The sequence below is a fragment of the Acyrthosiphon pisum genome, chromosome X, assembly GCF_005508785.2.
Source record: "Acyrthosiphon pisum isolate AL4f chromosome X, pea_aphid_22Mar2018_4r6ur, whole genome shotgun sequence".
NCBI lineage: Eukaryota > Metazoa > Arthropoda > Insecta > Hemiptera > Aphididae > Acyrthosiphon > Acyrthosiphon pisum.
The window spans coordinates 76,547,122-76,565,581 of NC_042493.1; the positions used below are offsets into that span (position 1 = coordinate 76,547,122).

Genomic DNA, 18,460 nt, shown 5'->3' on the forward strand with positions numbered 1-18,460 from the left:
AATTTTCTTTGGTTTTCCCGGCGCTTTGAAAACTACTGGGAAATTTAAATTTTGACCTCCCCAATGCACCAACGATATTCACTTTCTGATCGAACAAGATACTGATGTTGAAAATCGTTTCGAATACGCAATTATTCGAAAAGCATTATTTCGAATACTTATCGTGTACACAGACACAAAAAAAAAAAAAAAACACATCATTGTAAAATCAATACCTACATTCATCGTTCCACTCAGAATCTAAAATGGAAACTGAAAATGTACGTAAACAGCTCAAAATAAGTCAAAATATTTGGAAAATGTTATGGTGTATAATGCTAATATAAACATTCCGTCAAAAATGCATGTACCTACGATCATTTGTTTTAGAGTTGCACCAAAAACCAAAATCGATTTTCTCGAAAACAGATTTTGTGTAAAAATTTCCTGTTTTTCCTTAATTTTTCTTTTGTATTTCACGTCGCTTTTGAAAACTACTGGGAAATTTTTACTTAATTTTTTACTAGACCCCCAAAGTACCAACTAGATTCACTTTTCTATCAGAAAAGGTACTATTGAAGATAATCCAAGCACTTTTACTGTCTTAAAAGGTGATGACAGACACAAAAAAAAATTTAAAAAAAAAATAACACACATCATTGTAAAATCAATACATTCATTGTTCCACTCAGAATCTAAAAATACTAATGATAATCTAAAATCTCATACCTATGCGTATAAATAGCTGAATCTGAGTCAAAATATTTTGTAAATTGTATGGTGTATAAGTACCCATATAAAAATAAAACTTAGTATCTATCGGTTATGCATCGCAACCCTGATTACTGGCTAAACTATTATTTTTAATTAAACTTTATTTTAATAATCTTTTTATTTTATTGAAATTTTATTCGTTTTTGAACACTAGTCCCAGATTAAGGGTCAATTTATATTGGGCCCCGGGACATATACACTTAGTGGGTCCTGTTTCAACTTTAACTTCAAAATAATTGTATCGTTACTCACATATAAACTTACTATATTAACGACTATATATTATTGTATAATTTTTTAATATACAAAAAATATACAGTACGTATTTTATGTCATTGTACACGGTTTTTTTTTTTAACAATTATGGATCGATGATATAAAATTTCGTTAAAACAAAAAAGGCGTGTTTCTTTATTTTTAACAAGCAATTTTTTCATAACATTTTTTAAAAGTTTAAACACGCAGTTGTACCAATAATAAAATTGACTTTATTTTTTCAAATGGTAACCACTATATTTTTTTATGGATTCTGGTACCTAAAGCTTTTTTTCTAAACATTTTGACAGTCAAATGATCAATTTAGGTTCGCTACGTTAACTATGGTCCTCTAAAGTTTAGCATAATATACATATACATTAATACTTTTAACTGAAATACCTTACTTACAAGAGCTAAATAATTTATTCTTATAACTACCTTTTTAAATATATTTTTTTTTTATTACAATAAGACACTCTTATAGCCTATAAGGCTATCTACATCTATGGATAAATACCATTTTTGACTGATTTTAACATGATAATATAAGTAATTATAGCGATAATAACAATAGTGACAATCAATTATTTAATAATCATTATTGAATAAGATCACGCGGACGACCGCGTTTTAGACGTCTTTGAGGTGGTGGACGTATGTGTAAGTTGAAGTGTAGTGAACCAGTAGATTTGTGAAGTGAACTATGGAAGTTTTCGGCAAGAGCACTTATATGATCTTGAATTTTGATGGTTTGGAGGTCTTTATGTAGATTTTCGTTGCGTATGAACCATGGAGTGTTTTTTATTCTTAGTATTTTGTTTTGGAAAATTTGTATTTTTCTTAAATGTGTTGCTGAGCAGTTATCCGATATAGGACAGGCGTAGGTAATTAGTGAGCGTAGTAATTGATTGTAAGTTAATATTGAGCATTTTTTTTTGTAAAACTGATTTTTTGTTTATGTTAGGGAATATCATAGAGAGGCGCTGGTAAGCTTGTTGTAGTTTAGAAGCTATGTGAGGCCCCCAGGTTAACATCTTGTCTAGCGTGACACCAAGGTATTTAACAGAAGGCTGCCAAGGTATGGAATCGTTATCGAATCTTAAAGGTGGTGGAGTGGAATAGCGACATAAGCTAAATATTTCTGCTGAGCTTTTTGAAGCATTTATGTGTATTTTCCAACTATTGCACCATTTTGCTAGTAGGTTTAGGTGATCTTGTAAGCTGTTTGTTATCATTTCAATGTTGCGGGATTCACTGTAAATAGATGTGTCATCTGCGAATAAGGCGATGTTTGTGCGTGGTGACTGCGGTATATTAGATATGAATAATATTGAACAATATAGGTCCCAGTTTGGACCCTTGAGGTACACCTGTAGAGATAAACCGGGGGTCAGAGAAATTGTCATTTATTTTAACTGAGAATTGTCTATTTGTTAGAAAGGAATTGATAATATTAAATAAGTACTTCGGTGTATTGAATGATTTTAATTTGTATAATAGGCCTTCGTGCCATACTTTATCAAACGCTTTTGAGACATCTATAAATACAGCACCAGTATAGCAATGTTTTTCAAATTAAGTGCTAATATGTTCCGTTATACGAAAAAGCTGCTGTACGGTCGAGTGATATAAAATTGAGAACAATTTTTTTTTATAATTATTAATAATAATTTACCTACTATACTTACCTACTTAAATAATATATTTTTTTTTTTAAATTGCATTGGACGCGTTATAAAAATATATTTTGGGGATACAGATGGGCCCCGGGATCGTGTTCCCCTTAATCCGGGATTGGTAGTAGGTATATGTCATATATATGGTGCGTATCATCGTAATTCGTAATTGAAAAAAAAAAGTGGGTAAGTGGATGTCGCTCTGTTGTATAGTAGGTTACAAGTGGGTCACTGTATACTGTTGTACTTTCGGTGCTGGATGTTTGTCCATCGTCCCTTCGGTCCTCAGACAGGATAGTGTAATTTTACTGCATTCAATAAAAAACGATTCTGAGTGGACGAGGTAATCTATTTTATTTTATTTTATTTGTTTCTATGGTGATAAACAAAGCGTTATAAAAACAGCTGCTTAAGAACAATTTATGTAAATAGGTAATATATATAATTATTATAATTTATAATTAGAAAATATCATAAAAACGAAAATAAAATAAAAATAAAAAGCTCAAAAGTCGCTCAAATGTTTTGAAAATGTTACCATATTTAGGTAAGACTAATATAAGTAAACAACCAAAATTTCAAGTTTTTACGAATGTTTTTAACCGAATTACAACAAAAACTCCCAAAATAAAATATGTCTATAAATAGCTCAAAAATGGCTAAAACTTTCGGAACTTTAAATCGTAAGGAACAAAATCCAAAATACAACAAAAAAGGTCTCTTGTCATTTTTTGTTTGAAGCAATATTTCTGGTAGTAAACGTCGTCCGCAATTATTTAATATTATAAAATCGTGAAATCGTACGTTTTTTCTTCTTTAACCGCTTTTATTTCGAGTACCGTTTCGAAAATCGAAAAATGACCTCTCTAAAGTACCAGATCAAGAACATTACCTTTCAGAAAAAATGCTACACTTCATACTTTTGAGCAAGTTTAGGGGGAGAAAAAGTGTTTACAGAATAAAAAAGAAATAAACATCATTGTAAAACCAATACATTCCTCGCTCCGCTCAGAATCTAAAATAAATGTAAAACATATTATTTTTTTTTTAACAACATGTATAGAAATAAAATACATTAAAACATAATTAATATTTACTATATTAAATTAAAAATATACTATACCTACAAGGTCAACCTGCGGGCTTTAACTGATATCGGGAGTTCGCCATATCTTGTAGGTACTATAATATTATATAGGTAATAGGTATACTAGGTAGTATATAAATATGTGTATGATACAGAAATTGTTTTTATATAAATATAACTAGAGTTCGGGAATGGTTGCACTTAAAATTATCGAAAAATATGCAGTCAAATAATTTCGTGTAACAAATGAAAGTTGCACTATTGGTTGCAGTGGATGTAGAAAAGTAGTACCTATTTATATAAAAGGAAAGCCGAGCGGGTTGTACCGCGTCTCAGCGAGTTAGGTTCAGCAAAGTTGGGAGGAAAGAATGTGGCATAGGCGAAGGTGGGCGTTAACAAGTTAAAGTTAAACTTTTTGACTTAGCTAGTTAGTTCATTTTCTAATCAACTTATGAACTTAACTAGTTTAATTAACAGTTGAAATAACTTAGCTTTCCTAAGTTTATTTTAAAATAATCCGCATCAAATTAAACATTTTTGATATTATTCATTTATAGTTTTATACGTAAATATTAATATTAAAATTAAAATTAAAATAATCCAATACTATATTACAATAACAATAAAAACATTTCTAAAATTTTCTTAATAAAATAATTTTGTAAATAGATATATGCTATAGTATAGATTAGATACGCATAATATTACGTGACATTAAACTTCTATTTATTATAAAAAAAAATAAAAATAAATATTAATTATAAATTATTTATTGTGATGTGTAGGTATTTAAATATTTAATAATCATGTTAAGTAAAATAGTTATTGGCACTGTACATTACGATGAAAGTTCAATGAAACTGTTTATTCTAATAATTTAGAAAGTTAGAAAGAACGCAGTCACTCTTTATGTGATCCACATACTAATTTAAAAAACGATATTAATTTTTTTTTAAACTGAATTAATATTTTTTCCATGATATTAATATTATTAACTATTTTAACTTATCGAGTTAAATATATGATTTAATAATTGTTAACTGTTAACTTATCGATCTTCTGTCCTCTTAAATTAACTATAAGTTAATAGCTTGAGTTAATTATTTTAATTAACTTACCCACCTTTGGGCATAGGTACCACCATAGGCAGAAATCCATTACAATTTCAGGGGGTGGGGGGATCCAACATTATTAACATCAATATGAACTTCGATCCTACAAAACGAAAAACAGGAGGGGGCTTGACGGACTTTTGTGGTGGATAAGCCCCCTCAATTTGAGGGCCTCAAGCCCCCCTCACAATGCCTTCCTCATCAGCATGTTGTGTGAACACGAATTTACCACGTGGATAAAGTCGCTGTTCAGATAAAGCCACTTGGTGTAATCGTGTTGAGCTTTTCCGGTTACCGCGAAAAATGAAGTATTTACAGTCACACGAATACGCGATTCCTGACGTAAAAATATTTTTATCTATATTATAATATACGAGTATACGACAATCTCGGTCTATAATAGAACCTATAATCTGTATAGACGTGCTGTCTATATATACTAGTGGCGTTCGTAGCCACTAAGCGAAAGGTGCCACTTGAGTACTTTGAATAGGTACTTCACGATAGAGATGGGAAAATAATATAATATATTTATTTGACGATACAACCACAACGTACAAAATCATATCAATGCCTATCAAGAAAAAAATAGTGAAATCGCTCCGCTGTATTCAGTGTTGAAACTATAGTGATGGTGAGGGGAGAGGATGCTCAATCTAAAAGTCCAAGAATAAAAGTACTCGAGACTTAACATACTTACGTGGCTCGCTTTCCGTACTGGGTGAGGGTATGCATGAGATGAATCAGAGCATCGGTCGGCGACTACGGCTGAGGATGTCCCCGATAGGTATGGTTCTAGGGCCAGAGCAGGAGTTCCTCCCAGATGATACGTCGAGGATACGACTGTTTGAGGCGTCGGCGGAAGGGCAGAGGCTAGCGTTTGACGCGATACTCGGGCAAAAGGAGGTTGCAGAGCGCATCAGAGAGGCAAGAGATGGACGGGAAGGATAAATGTGGTGTTATTAAGAAGGCCAGCTCTTCAGGGTAGTTAGAAGCCCCAACCTAAGTATATCAAATATTATGTTGGTGAATAAACGTTACGGGATCTGGTGGCAGTATTGTGATTAACAGTAGTGGCTACGTAGGTACTTATCGATTACCTACCTATTACGATTAACTCGAATTTACGATAATATAAATTGGGTTATTTTTTAATACTGATAAATATTTAAGTTACCAATATGTTTGTATAGGAAGTAAGTAGCCAAGTACACACTTAATAAAATCACATACAAACATTAATTTTATAGAAGTATAAATTAAATTATTAAATTCGGGTTTTTGTAGACTTTTTTTTTTCAGGTATGTTAAGGAATGCTAAAATTGTGTTTTTGGGTGACAAATACCATAGATCCGGCATTGGCTGTATACCAGTTGTTGAGTGTATCTACTCGTTATTGAGTAGGTCAATGTAATAGTGTAATGGATGTGTTAAATTTGAATCCGATAAATCATTATATACGAATAAAGATTCTAAGCTAATAATGCCTGTCACTCTATATTATATTATTTCTAAGGATATTTTATTATATTATATTATATTTATATTATATATATTTTATTATATCTATATTATATATTTTATTACTATGATTAAATATCAAATTTCAAAAAAAATTTAACTTGAAATGTATACAAAAAAAAATGTGCTATAAATATGTACTATCAACATTTTTAGGTTACTGTAAAACAAAGAGGCTCGTATTTTTTTTTTCGGAATAGTTTTAACGATAATTCATGTTAATTAACAATAGTAATGAAATAATAATAATTTATACAATATGTAATATTGATTTATATTTTTTTTAATCCTATGGTGCTTTCTAATTGTAAACAGTGTTTATCATAAATTGTATTAATAACACTGTAAATTTAAAAATTTTAATATTTGTTGGCACCAAGTGTTCAAAACATACAGATACAAATTGTATGGTTTAACAGAATTGTTATATATTTAACATATTGACCAACTACACTTTAATAAATATTATAATTTTATTAGAGTATAATAAACACATTAAACAGAAAACAGAAAACGTAAAGGAAATCTTATACATTATAATACATATTAACCATAAGAACTAAGATTGATTACAAAATATATAAATAACAAATAACAAATTTGTGTCATTTTAAGCCAATCATACTTTTTTTTTCACAAAAGTTACTTAATTTAATTAAATCTTTGCTTAAAAATGTTATTTCTTTCAAATCTTTATCTTCAATTAGTTCTTCTGCAAAAAAATACAAAAAAATATGAGTAATTCAAATTTAATGCTGTTACCAAAGAGTAGCATATTTAATATTTTAAATATAATAAAATTAATTAAAAAATGTTTTGTTTGCTTTTAAAATCCATTCTTAAATTAAAGAGACAAACTATAGTCTATAAATAGTTTGTATTTATAAAATTTAAAAAAATAAAGTATAAAATTTAATTTAATTTAATAAACTTTATAATTATTATTAAACAAATTTTAATAATGAAAATAAATTTGAAATATAAGATAACAAAAGATGTTTAGTGAGATGAAATAAAAACTCCAATCATATGTATAATAAAATCTTATGAGTCACAGTATTGGGTTAGAGCAGTTACTTATCACAAAAAAAATTTGGTATACCAAAACTATTATTTGCTTATCCATTAAACTTTTAAGTATAATCCGTAATTTTATATAAAATAGGTATAATTAGATATTTTGTTAAGTGTATACAACAAGTATGTTTGAAATAAGTAAACTATACAGAGTAATTTATCAACACATTGACTGCCATGTGACCGCCTCACCCATATTTTTCAGTGTCATTCTAAATTTGTATATATTATTGTATTTGCAAAAAACATTTAAAAATAGAAAAAATCAAAATCAAAAAAAGTGGGTGAGTCTTTCTGCTGTACAGTAGATTACAAGTGGGTCACTGTAATGGATTATGTTAAATTTTGTTGATATCATTGTATACAAAAAACAATTCTAAGCAGAGACGGTATTATGTCAGCCTACAATATTTTATATTATATTTATCATTTATATTGTTATTATTAATACTGTAGACAGTAAGTTGAATTGATATTATTAGTATACTATCATATTTGTATATAATGATATACTTTAAAAGTTTCAAGTATGCACAAAAAAGATTTTTAAATTATAACACAAAACTAAAATTGTTCTACTTTATTTAAATTTCTAATTTTGTCCAAACTTGAACTTGTTAAAAAAACTGTTTTGTATCTTCTTTAGATTTTATTGTCACAGTATGAACTACTTATTCAGAACCTCGTTTTACATTTTTGATTCCTAGCTTTAAAAATTGAACATTTTATACATTTGTAAATTTTGTTAAATTTTAACTTTGAATACTTAAAAAAAAAATCTTGCCTATGAAAATTATAAAATTATGTGTAAATTTGTGTAAATTTTATGTATGTACAGTTATAGGTTTTTGAATTATAAAAAATTAAGAAAATCGATCCATGTGAAAATAAGAAGAAAAGATTAAACTTCAAATGCTCATAAAAATTTAATTTGACCTTCTGATAAAATTTTTTTTTTGATAAAAGTAGACAAACTTACAAAGGATCTTGTATTAAATTTTCAAATCATAGATATAAAAAGAAAATTTTTTATAAACTTCCAACTCAAAATAGTTTGCAAATTTCAATGTATTTTACAAAATTTGAACTTCAGAAGCTCATACAAAATTATTGTGGATTTATACTAAACTTTTTTTTTAAATTTACATTAACAACATCTTACGAGGAACCTTGTATTACATTTTAAAGTTTTTTGAGAGTGAACAATATTTTATCGACATTAATTTAAAAAAAATAATAATCCAAAATTTCATACGCCTATTAATATCTCGACATGAGTCAAAATATTTTTAAAAACGACTCATGTATAGAAAATGCTAATACAAACATTCAGTGAAAATTGCAATTATCTATGGTAATTTTTGTTAGAGTTACATCAAAATCCAAAATCAATTTTGTCAAAAACCAATTTTGCCTGAAAATTCCCTATTTTCCTTAGTTTTTGTTTTATTTTTCCAGGTACTCTTGAAAATTACTTAGTATTTTTAATTTTGACCTCCCTGACGCACTAACTAGATTTACCTTATCGTTGGAAATGATACTGAAGTTGAAAATTAAAGCATTATTTCAACTACTTATCGATTATCGTGTACACACAAAAAAAAATTATTGTAAGTTCAATACATCCATGGCTCCACTCAGAATAGAAAATATGATTATAACATAAAAAATTGTAATGATTTTTCCTACGCCACTGCACTTTTTTTAGTGCGTTATTGTAGCACCAAGAAAAAGTTAATAATATAAAACCATATTAATTTTACGGTCGCTGGCTTGAATTTAATATTTTCTTTATATGGTTTTTATACCTCTCTATAGTCTATACCTACTCCACTATGTTTATAATACTTTTAACTTCAAACAAATATATTAAATAATTTATTAATACATTGAATTTATACATACTAATTTCTAACATTGAATGAGATGACATAACATTTTCTTTGTCTAGTGCTTGTAATGTTAGACTTTGTGTTCTCATAATTTTCCTTAATAAATCACAAATGGCATGTAACCTATTCAGTATGATAACTTGAGTTTGAACTTTAACGAATAAATCTACAATTTTACACTTCAGTAGTTCAATTGATGATTGCAAGTTCTAAAAAAATACAATAAACAACATTTTATTTCCTTTATAATACCTCTATATTAATTAACAAAATATATCATACTAGTTTAGGACAAAATCGGGTAGAACTCATAAGTTATAAAAATAAGAGTTATAAATGTGGTTTTTGAAAAAGCAAGGCAACCACCATCCACCAAAAACATTATGGTGTTAGCACCAGTTATGAAAAATATTATGAACTTGGTGTTGACCTACATTTAGTATTTATTGATTACAGACAAGAATATGACATTATAAACAGAAATGCTTTAGAAAGGATTAGCAATACTGAGAGTACCAAAGAAGAATATAAATCTAAAAAATGTGAGAAGACAATTTGAAAAAAATGACTGGGAGCAAAATGAGATAAATTCAAAATTGTATAGATAATTTTTGATATAAAATATATATTGTTAAATGATGTCTTTTCTGTCAGGTTCATGCAAAACAATAGGTAAACCCATTCATGTAAAATTTTTTTTATGATATTTAAGTAAAATCACCCAATTTAAAAATTATAAAGAATATTTTTTCAGGGTTTGACATAATGGATTAATATTTAACTTAAAAAAAAATATATTTTAATTAAAATGGATATTAAATAGATTTTAGGCAATAATTAGACAAATTTATATTAGGTATGTCAAGCCATCAAAAATATTATCCACTATAAATTGTAATGGGTGATTTTACTCTAAAATAATTAATAAACCATAAAATATGATTTTTCATGAATGTGTTTTGTTTATAATGTTTATATTGCGTGTGGGCTAGAGATAGACAACAAATAATGCACTGACATTTTATTAATATATTATATGCCACTAGCTGTATAAACCAACTTCACATGAGAAAAAATTAACAAAATATTAGAATACGGCGCTAAGTAGGTGTTCACGTGCAAATCGGCGCCAATGAACCTCGCTTTGTGAAAAAAAATTACTTAGATGGGTAACCTGGATATATAACTAATTATATATTTACCTGGATTTGTGATGATATTTCATTTATAATAGATTCTAAATTTTCAGTCCAAGTCACTTGATTAAATAATTCTTCATGGTTATCATAAGTCTGATCACATATAAGTTGGTCTACATATTCTAATCCTAAAATGTAATTTATTAGTATATTAATATATTAATCGTGTTATAATCACTTCTATAAGTTAATTTTTGTTTACCTTTATTCAATTTTTTCAACTGCTCTTCTGCAGTAAGCTGTACAACACTGTTCTTACATTTATTTTCAGTATTAATTGTTATAAATTGAGAGAGATAATCTAGAAAATAAATCACATGTTATTTAAATATTTTTTAAATGCTAATAACTATTAAGTGTAAGTTTATTAATTATAGATATACAATTATAAATCTAATTATTAACTGATAATAAAATAAAAAGTTATGTATGATGTATAAAACTCAACAAACAATTTGTGACCAGAAAGTAAATTAAATAATTTTGTGTTATTTCAAAGAAAGCAAGTACAATTTAACTTAATTTTGGTTCTACTGAATAATTGATATAGTGGCTTAAAATAGAAACATTTAATAAATAAATCTAAAATATATATAATTTGTTATGAAATTTTTATAAACTCACCATCTTCTAATATTGTTAGTGTATGAGACACATCAGAAATATTTGGTGCAGCCATTTCATAGATAGTTCAATTCATCAATTGTCAATCATATGACCGTCAAAAAATAAATTAATGCGTATTTTAGGTAAAAAATAACGAAAAACGCTATAACTCGACGAGTTAAGAGTTCCGAATACGACGTGTCGAAGTCATATTCAGATATTCTTCTACAGTTTACAGCCCATGTCAAAGCATAGATAACCACGGTGACACTGTGACAGCAGTTATCATTTATCAATATTATCGCTTATCATTAGATACCAGATTTACCACATAATATAATTTATAAAGTTCGGGTCGGTGACTATCATCACAACAAATAGGTTATGGCGCATAAAAGAGCGGGAATTTTGCCGATAAGAGTACAAAAGATACAGATTAGACCAATTAGTAGTTAATAATTATAAAAATTTATTTATACGACACTTTGAGTTTTCGACTCATTAACGTTATCGACTTTGATAACGGTTCAACGGTGTTCATTGTCCAAACATTGACTGTGGAAGTTCGTTTATTACTAGTAGTTGTTTCTAATTAGTAGTATGATTATGTAGCAGCTTCAAGAATAACCGTGTCAGTTGTAGCAACAACTGTCGTGTATGTTTAATAACATTACTGCCAAAATATCGAATAATCGTATTTAATGCTGGTCATTGTTTCCTGGCTTTAATCAGTCCAGGATTCATTTTACACTCGTGGAATTATGGACTCAATTAATGTACTCAAATATATGGAGAAAAGACAACTTGGCTATACCGGTAAGTTTTATTATTAAGTTTTGTAACTCATTTATCGTTTTTTGCGTAATTGATCTCCATGCAGAAATACTGTTCAATCATTAACAGAATACCTATACTCTAGAATTATTTTTCTTTTTTAATCCTCAATTATTTAATTGTAATAATTTTTAAATTATTTGTTTAAACGACCTTTGAATAATAACACTGATGATCATGATAATATACTGATGGAGTATGATAATGGGTAGATAGGCCTACCGGAGAGCCGGGAATTTCCCGGTGGGCCCACCTTCGTATTTGGACAATGAGGCCCTTTTTTATTGCTTGATGCAATGACTCTTTGACGGCTTTTTTTCATTTAGGAGCTCCCTTTTTAGAATGTCCTGGTAGACCAAAAATGGCCTATCCTCTCATGCAGTATATATGATAGTTTGGCTGGCTTTAAACTTTAAAAAATTGATAAATCATTGCATTGGAAAACAATTTTGACTAAATAATTTTATTAAAAAATATTGATTTCTTCATGGAGTGTAAAGATTTTCTTAATGTTTAATATTATGTTATGGGCCTAACTAGGCCCCCCCAGACATATTTTTTTTACAAATGTAAATATTATACATAAAATAACAAATATGTAAACAAAATCTAAACTTCTTTTCACATTTTTGCTTTATATACTAAATAATCAATAATTTATTAATCACATTGATTACCCATGTATAGGTAATTATGACAACATTTTTAGTAAAGTACCTATAATATTTTACTATACTAATATTTGTGTTGTAAAAATATTGTTGGCCCCCTCCCAGATCTTTGCTCTGGATCCGTGCCTGATTATGTTAGTTTTTATTTCTTCATGTTTTTCTTACTATTGTAAAATTTATAAAAGTAACTTTTTCAAACAAAGTTTTATTAAATTAACATAGTAGTAACATAGATTAAAAAATGAGTACCTCAAATTCTAAAACCTCATCGATAAAATCCTTTTATAAAATCAACAACTCCCTTCAATATATTTGACTCTTACTTATATACTCTTACTTAAGTATAAATATTGTTGCTTTTAACAATTCTATTATTTATTTATTTAAAGGATTTAAAAGCAAATTGAGTGACATGTTTATTGGACAAATGGGTTATATACCACAAGCAAATGATAACACAGACAATACAATCATTCATGTTGGAAATACTTTTGCTTGTAAGTTCAGTAGGAATAAAAACAATTTGCACATAGTTGGTGTTTCAACTGAACACGGAGATATACTTATTCAAAATACTATAGGTCATTACAATGACCAAAAAAAACAGATTAAAAGAAGTAAGTTCAATAATCAATCACCTACTTAGCTTTTCTAAACCTTTTTAATTAGTTCAAGGTTTCAATTATTTTGAAATCTAAACTTCAAATTATTTTTATTTATTATCATGTAGTGATTTTTGGAACAAATGCAAGCAAATTATGACCTTTTTTCAATTTTTTTATAACTGTATTTTGAGATTTTGGATATAAAAGTGTGAAAATTATTGTTTTATATTTATATCAGTGTATAAAAAATGAGTTACTAATTAAATTTTGTGGTAAAATTATAATGAGGCTACCACATTTGTTTTTTTTTTGTCATAACTTCCAATGTAAATAAGACCAACACTTTCAGATTCACACATTAAAAAAAAAAATTAAAAAAAACAAACAAACATGGATACTAAACCACATTGATGCCTATTTAATTATTTAATTTATATTAATTGTACTGAAAAAACGTTGTACCTACTAATTTTTATAGATATAATATCAAGTTTATTACTGTACAATATCACGCTCGTAATACAATGACATTGTAATATCTTATACAATTGTATTTATAGTAATTTATTGTAATTCTCTTAAAAATAGATGCTGTACACGACAATGCTATTTTTAACTTTGGATGGGCTGAGCCACAAATGAAATTAATAACAGCCTGTGGAGATCAATCCTCAAAGTTATGTAATTTAAGCCCATCAGGGGTACTCGATGTAGAAAAAGAATTTATTTATAATTCTTCTGTTAAAAGTGTAATGTTTTGCCCTGGATCTTCAGGTATGTATAATGGAGAAAATAAATTGTATTAATGTTACTAGCCAAGATACATTTTTATAATTTTTAAATGTTATAGTATTTTTTTACATACCTACATAATGATGTAATACATTTTTTGATACTCCTCTGCAGAAGTTAATTCAGTGCCTAAATATTTAGTTTATATATTTTTAAACCAATGATGAATAATTGTATTCAAAAATAGTTAAGATGATGTCAGTTCATAAATTATCTAGGCGCCATTTTTATTCACTTTAAATAATAGAAGGTGATAAATTTTGAAAAATGATTGTTATCCAAAAAAAATATACTCTATTTGAGTTTAAAGCAACATAATGAATATAATAAATTAATAATAAAATTGAAAATTGTAATTAATTTATGTTATTTAAAGATGTATTTTGTGGTGGATGCCAAGATGGTTCAATAAAAATCTGGGATGCACGTTTAAATAATGCTCAAAGAGTTTTGGAGTTTGAACATAATATACCTAATACACATGGTAAATATAGTAAATAGCTACACTCTTTTTTGGTTTTAAATGTTATTTAACAAAAATCTGATAAATTATTACTTTTATCATATTATCTTAATTGTTAACTAATACAATAATTATCAAAAGTCAAAAAGTTAATTTTATTTATATTCAACATGTCTTTTTAACCATGCTGCTGATCTAAATTTAAACATACAAATTACAAACTACAACAAAATGCCAAAAGTATTAAATAATTTATTTTTTCCTACTATATTTTAGGCATTTATGGAGCAGTATTAAAAAAAAATAAATCAAAAAAAATGTTTGGAGTATCTTCTGTAATATTTAAAACTGATCAAACTGTTATATCCTGTTCTTCCATGGACCAGTTAGTATTATTTATTTTATTTTAATGAAATAACAAGTATGAATATAAAGTAAATACCATAGATATATATAAGAATACTAGAATGCATACTAGAAATAAAAACGGTTAGCCAATTAATATGTTCTTGCCTTAAGCCGGATTCACAGCTGCCTCGTGTGTCGTGTCATGTCAATCAAATTGTATTGTGATTGGATATTACTTTTTTGGTATCATGTAATAACCAAGTTGCAACCGAGTATACCAAGAATTGGCTACTGCTCAATTTTTAAACCATATTGGTTACTAGTCGTAACCATAAATAACCAAGCCCTCGCACAACACGACACAAGATGTAGCTGTGAATGCGCCTTTATAGTAGTATAGATAGCATCAATCGTCAGACGTTGTAATTGTCAAATGCGTATACCAACGATCGACTGTTTTTTTTTTTTTTACATTGTGGATATATGGGGTACACACTCCCGTAATTTTATCTATCTCTATGGTAAATACATAATCTGCTTAATAAAATATTTATATATATATTTTTTTAGTGATATCAAATTATGGGATTTACGTAAAAGTTACCGTCAAGTAAAAGGTAATACAGAACCTCTACCACTCATGAAATATTTTAATGAAATGAAAATTTCACCGCTAAATAATGGTTATGTAGATATAATAACAAATCCGCAATCTACTTTAATGTATGCGAGTTGTATAAATAATGTTATTTACTGTTATTCATTGGATTCTACAGACACAAGTATTTTATTTACATCCTTTATTTAATTTAATACTATTAGTGCTTATAGGTTATTATTATTAATACTAATTATAATATGTTTGTTTTATCTGTCTGACATACATACAAATTATGCAAAAATAAAATATATTATAATTAACGATGATGATTCTTTTATACACTAAAAAATATCTTATGCTTTTATTAGAAGACATTTGGAATATACATTTTTGTTTATTTTAAACATGTTCTTAACTTAATGTTTGATAATAGATGAATTCACTCTAATATGAAAAGTAATAACAAAGGGTTGATTCTGCTAAATGTAAATTTGCTATGTTGCGCGTGGGTCAGAGAGAGAAAACAATTAGTGTTCTGAAATTATCCTCTTAAGCTTAAATATTATACAAGTATAATATATTTGTACTATCATTTTTTTAGAGCCAATATGCCAATACTCTGGTCATTCCCATGAAACTGGATACTCCAAAATTAGCATTAGTCATGACGGCCGTTATCTATTTAGTGGTTGTATGGAAAATATTGGCATTATATGGTTGACAGATTTTCCTTATAATGAAAATCCAATGTTTAAAATAGACAAAATTGATGAAAAATGTTCTAAAATAGAATTGAGTGCTTCAGACTGGTGTGCAGATTTAACAAGTACTAAAGTAAGTTTTCTGTTATTTATTTTTATATATTTTATTCATTGGTACTTAAAAATGAATTATTTAGGCTGACGCAATATTATCTATTTCAGTGTGATCTTTATTTTTGGTATGTGGTCTAATGAACTTTGAAAATAATGAACATATTATATTTATTTATCTAGATTATTATTTATGTGATAATATATGTGTACAATATATACTTTATAGCAGTTATAAATTACTTATAAATACAATATTATCAAAATGTTTTTATCATATGCTCCCACATAATTATGACAGTTGTCACTTACTGTTGAATTCATCTCATATTTTTTCACCAGTTATATATTAGGGTTTAGTGTCTTAATTTTTAATAAATATTACAAAATGAAATAATTCGTACAATTAAATACAAGTGAACAATTTGAATGTATATTAAATTGACTAAAGAAGATATTTTTCATACCTTTCTAATATTTATAATTATGGTATATTTATTTTAATAAGATAAAGTATGAATGATATTTTTATAGTATTGAAGAAATTGAAGATACATTTTTATGGTGGTTTTATAAAACTGTACCATGATTTTAATTTAAATTAAATGTTATTGTTGTAGATTTATTTCAGTTATATATATTTCTGTATTTATTTTTCAAGTTGGTAACAAGTAGTGATTCAATGCCAATGGTGTGGTCAATACTTACCCATGAACAAAAAATATCTGAAGTATCTTCAATTTGCCCAACCTCATTGTATAAATCAAGAAAATCTTCAGTGAAGATGTGTACGGTTCCTATTAAATTTGACACTGAACTCAAAGAAAAATATAAAAAAGAAACAGGTTTGTAAATTTTTAAAACAAAATGCATTTCTTACATAATTTAGTTACTTTATAATCAACATTCATATTCAAGTGTTATTATTAATATTCAATTTTGTTCTAAATTTTAGAAGAAACCATGGAAAATTGGGATATCCAAAATCAAAGCTTTGTTCCAAATTCAGAATATATAAATGTGACTCCTAAAAAACCATGGGATGCTATTTTTTGTACAAAAACAACATCTTCATTGTCCACTCAGATATCACCTCAGTTAGAAACAACATCCACACATTCTACGCTCGTGGTTTCTAATCAAATCCCTGAAGTAGTTACACCTACTTCAAGTAAAAAACGAAAAAAAAGTATTGTATCCCCTAAAAGTTTAATTGACCAATATTTGGTGCCAAGGAGCAAACGTGAAAAATTGGATACTGTACATGAAATATAGTTGTTAATTAAAATAATAAAATAAAACAAAATTTATTTATTTATTTTATAAAATTTTTATGTTGACTGACTATTTTTGTATAGGGACAGATTTTGTGTTAAAAAAAATTATACTTTTTATTTATATCACATTATTTCTGATCACAGTGTTTATATATTATATACATTTTTATTAATAAGTTAAAAATATGTTATTTCTTAAGTTGTCACATTCCTTATATTATATTCTACTTTAGTAGCATTAAGTTAATAAATATTAGATGTTTTAAGTTTATTTTTTTATTATTTTAAGACAGTTATGTATTAAGTTTATTGAATTGTTATGCTTGTGTGGGCCTCAATTTTTTATTATAACATGGGAACAATCTGTGTACTTTTTCTGATTTAAAAGAAAGTTAATTAAGACGAGTTTGCTCAAAAAACCACAATTCAGAGCATTAAAGCTCATAAAGTTATTAAGATAACATATTTTATAAATTAACGTGTCTAAATTAAAAAAAAAACACTTATTAACTTGTTATTACAATAAGATAAATTGATGTTCAAATAAACAAAATATTTGGTTATAATTAATCATTGTCCATGATTTATTTTGTTTAATTTTTTTTACTTGTTATTATATTATGAATTGTCAAATTAAATTGTTTAATGAAATTTAAATTATTTATTATCTTTATTATCTTTAATCATTGGTTGATTATAGTTCTTTTCCTAGTACTGATTATAATTCAAATGCATGTTATTATTGTAATTTGTAAAGATTTATGATTACAAATTTAAGTATATAAATAACCAATAAAAAAGATGAGTCTCTTTAACAAACATTTGGAAAGATATTTATGTGAGCTGTTGTACATAAAATACTTTCATGTGCAAAA

The 18,460-nt window shown here is 27.0% G+C and overlaps 2 protein-coding genes across 3 annotated transcripts; one reads left to right on the forward strand and one right to left on the reverse strand.

The window, feature by feature from the left end:
• Nucleotides 1-6,862: 6,862 nt before the first annotated feature.
• LOC100164735 (conserved oligomeric Golgi complex subunit 5) lies at nt 6,863-11,397 on the reverse strand. Its single transcript, NM_001162169.2, has 5 exons — nt 11,201-11,397; nt 10,779-10,877; nt 10,580-10,704; nt 9,391-9,586; nt 6,863-7,120 (listed from the first exon to the last, which is right to left on the reverse strand). The coding sequence occupies exons 1-5, from the start codon at nt 11,253-11,255 to the stop codon at nt 7,014-7,016; spliced, it is 582 nt and encodes a 193-aa protein (NP_001155641.1). The 5' UTR covers nt 11,256-11,397; the 3' UTR covers nt 6,863-7,013.
• Nucleotides 11,398-11,595: 198 nt separating this feature from the next.
• On the forward strand, nt 11,596-18,155 carry LOC100167463 (protein lethal(2)denticleless). 2 transcript variants are annotated; one of them, XM_008189845.3, is made up of 9 exons: nt 11,596-11,998; nt 13,077-13,304; nt 13,881-14,066; nt 14,461-14,568; nt 14,824-14,932; nt 15,466-15,512; nt 16,098-16,330; nt 16,970-17,153; nt 17,264-18,155. In XM_008189845.3, the coding sequence occupies exons 1-9, from the start codon at nt 11,944-11,946 to the stop codon at nt 17,581-17,583; spliced, it is 1,470 nt and encodes a 489-aa protein (XP_008188067.2). In that variant the 5' UTR covers nt 11,596-11,943; the 3' UTR covers nt 17,584-18,155. The 2 variants fall into 2 exon arrangements, with proteins under 2 accessions (XP_008188067.2, XP_008188066.2); XM_008189844.3 differs by having other exon boundaries at nt 11,598-11,998; nt 15,466-15,677.
• The last annotated feature ends 305 nt before the right edge of the window (nt 18,156-18,460 follow it).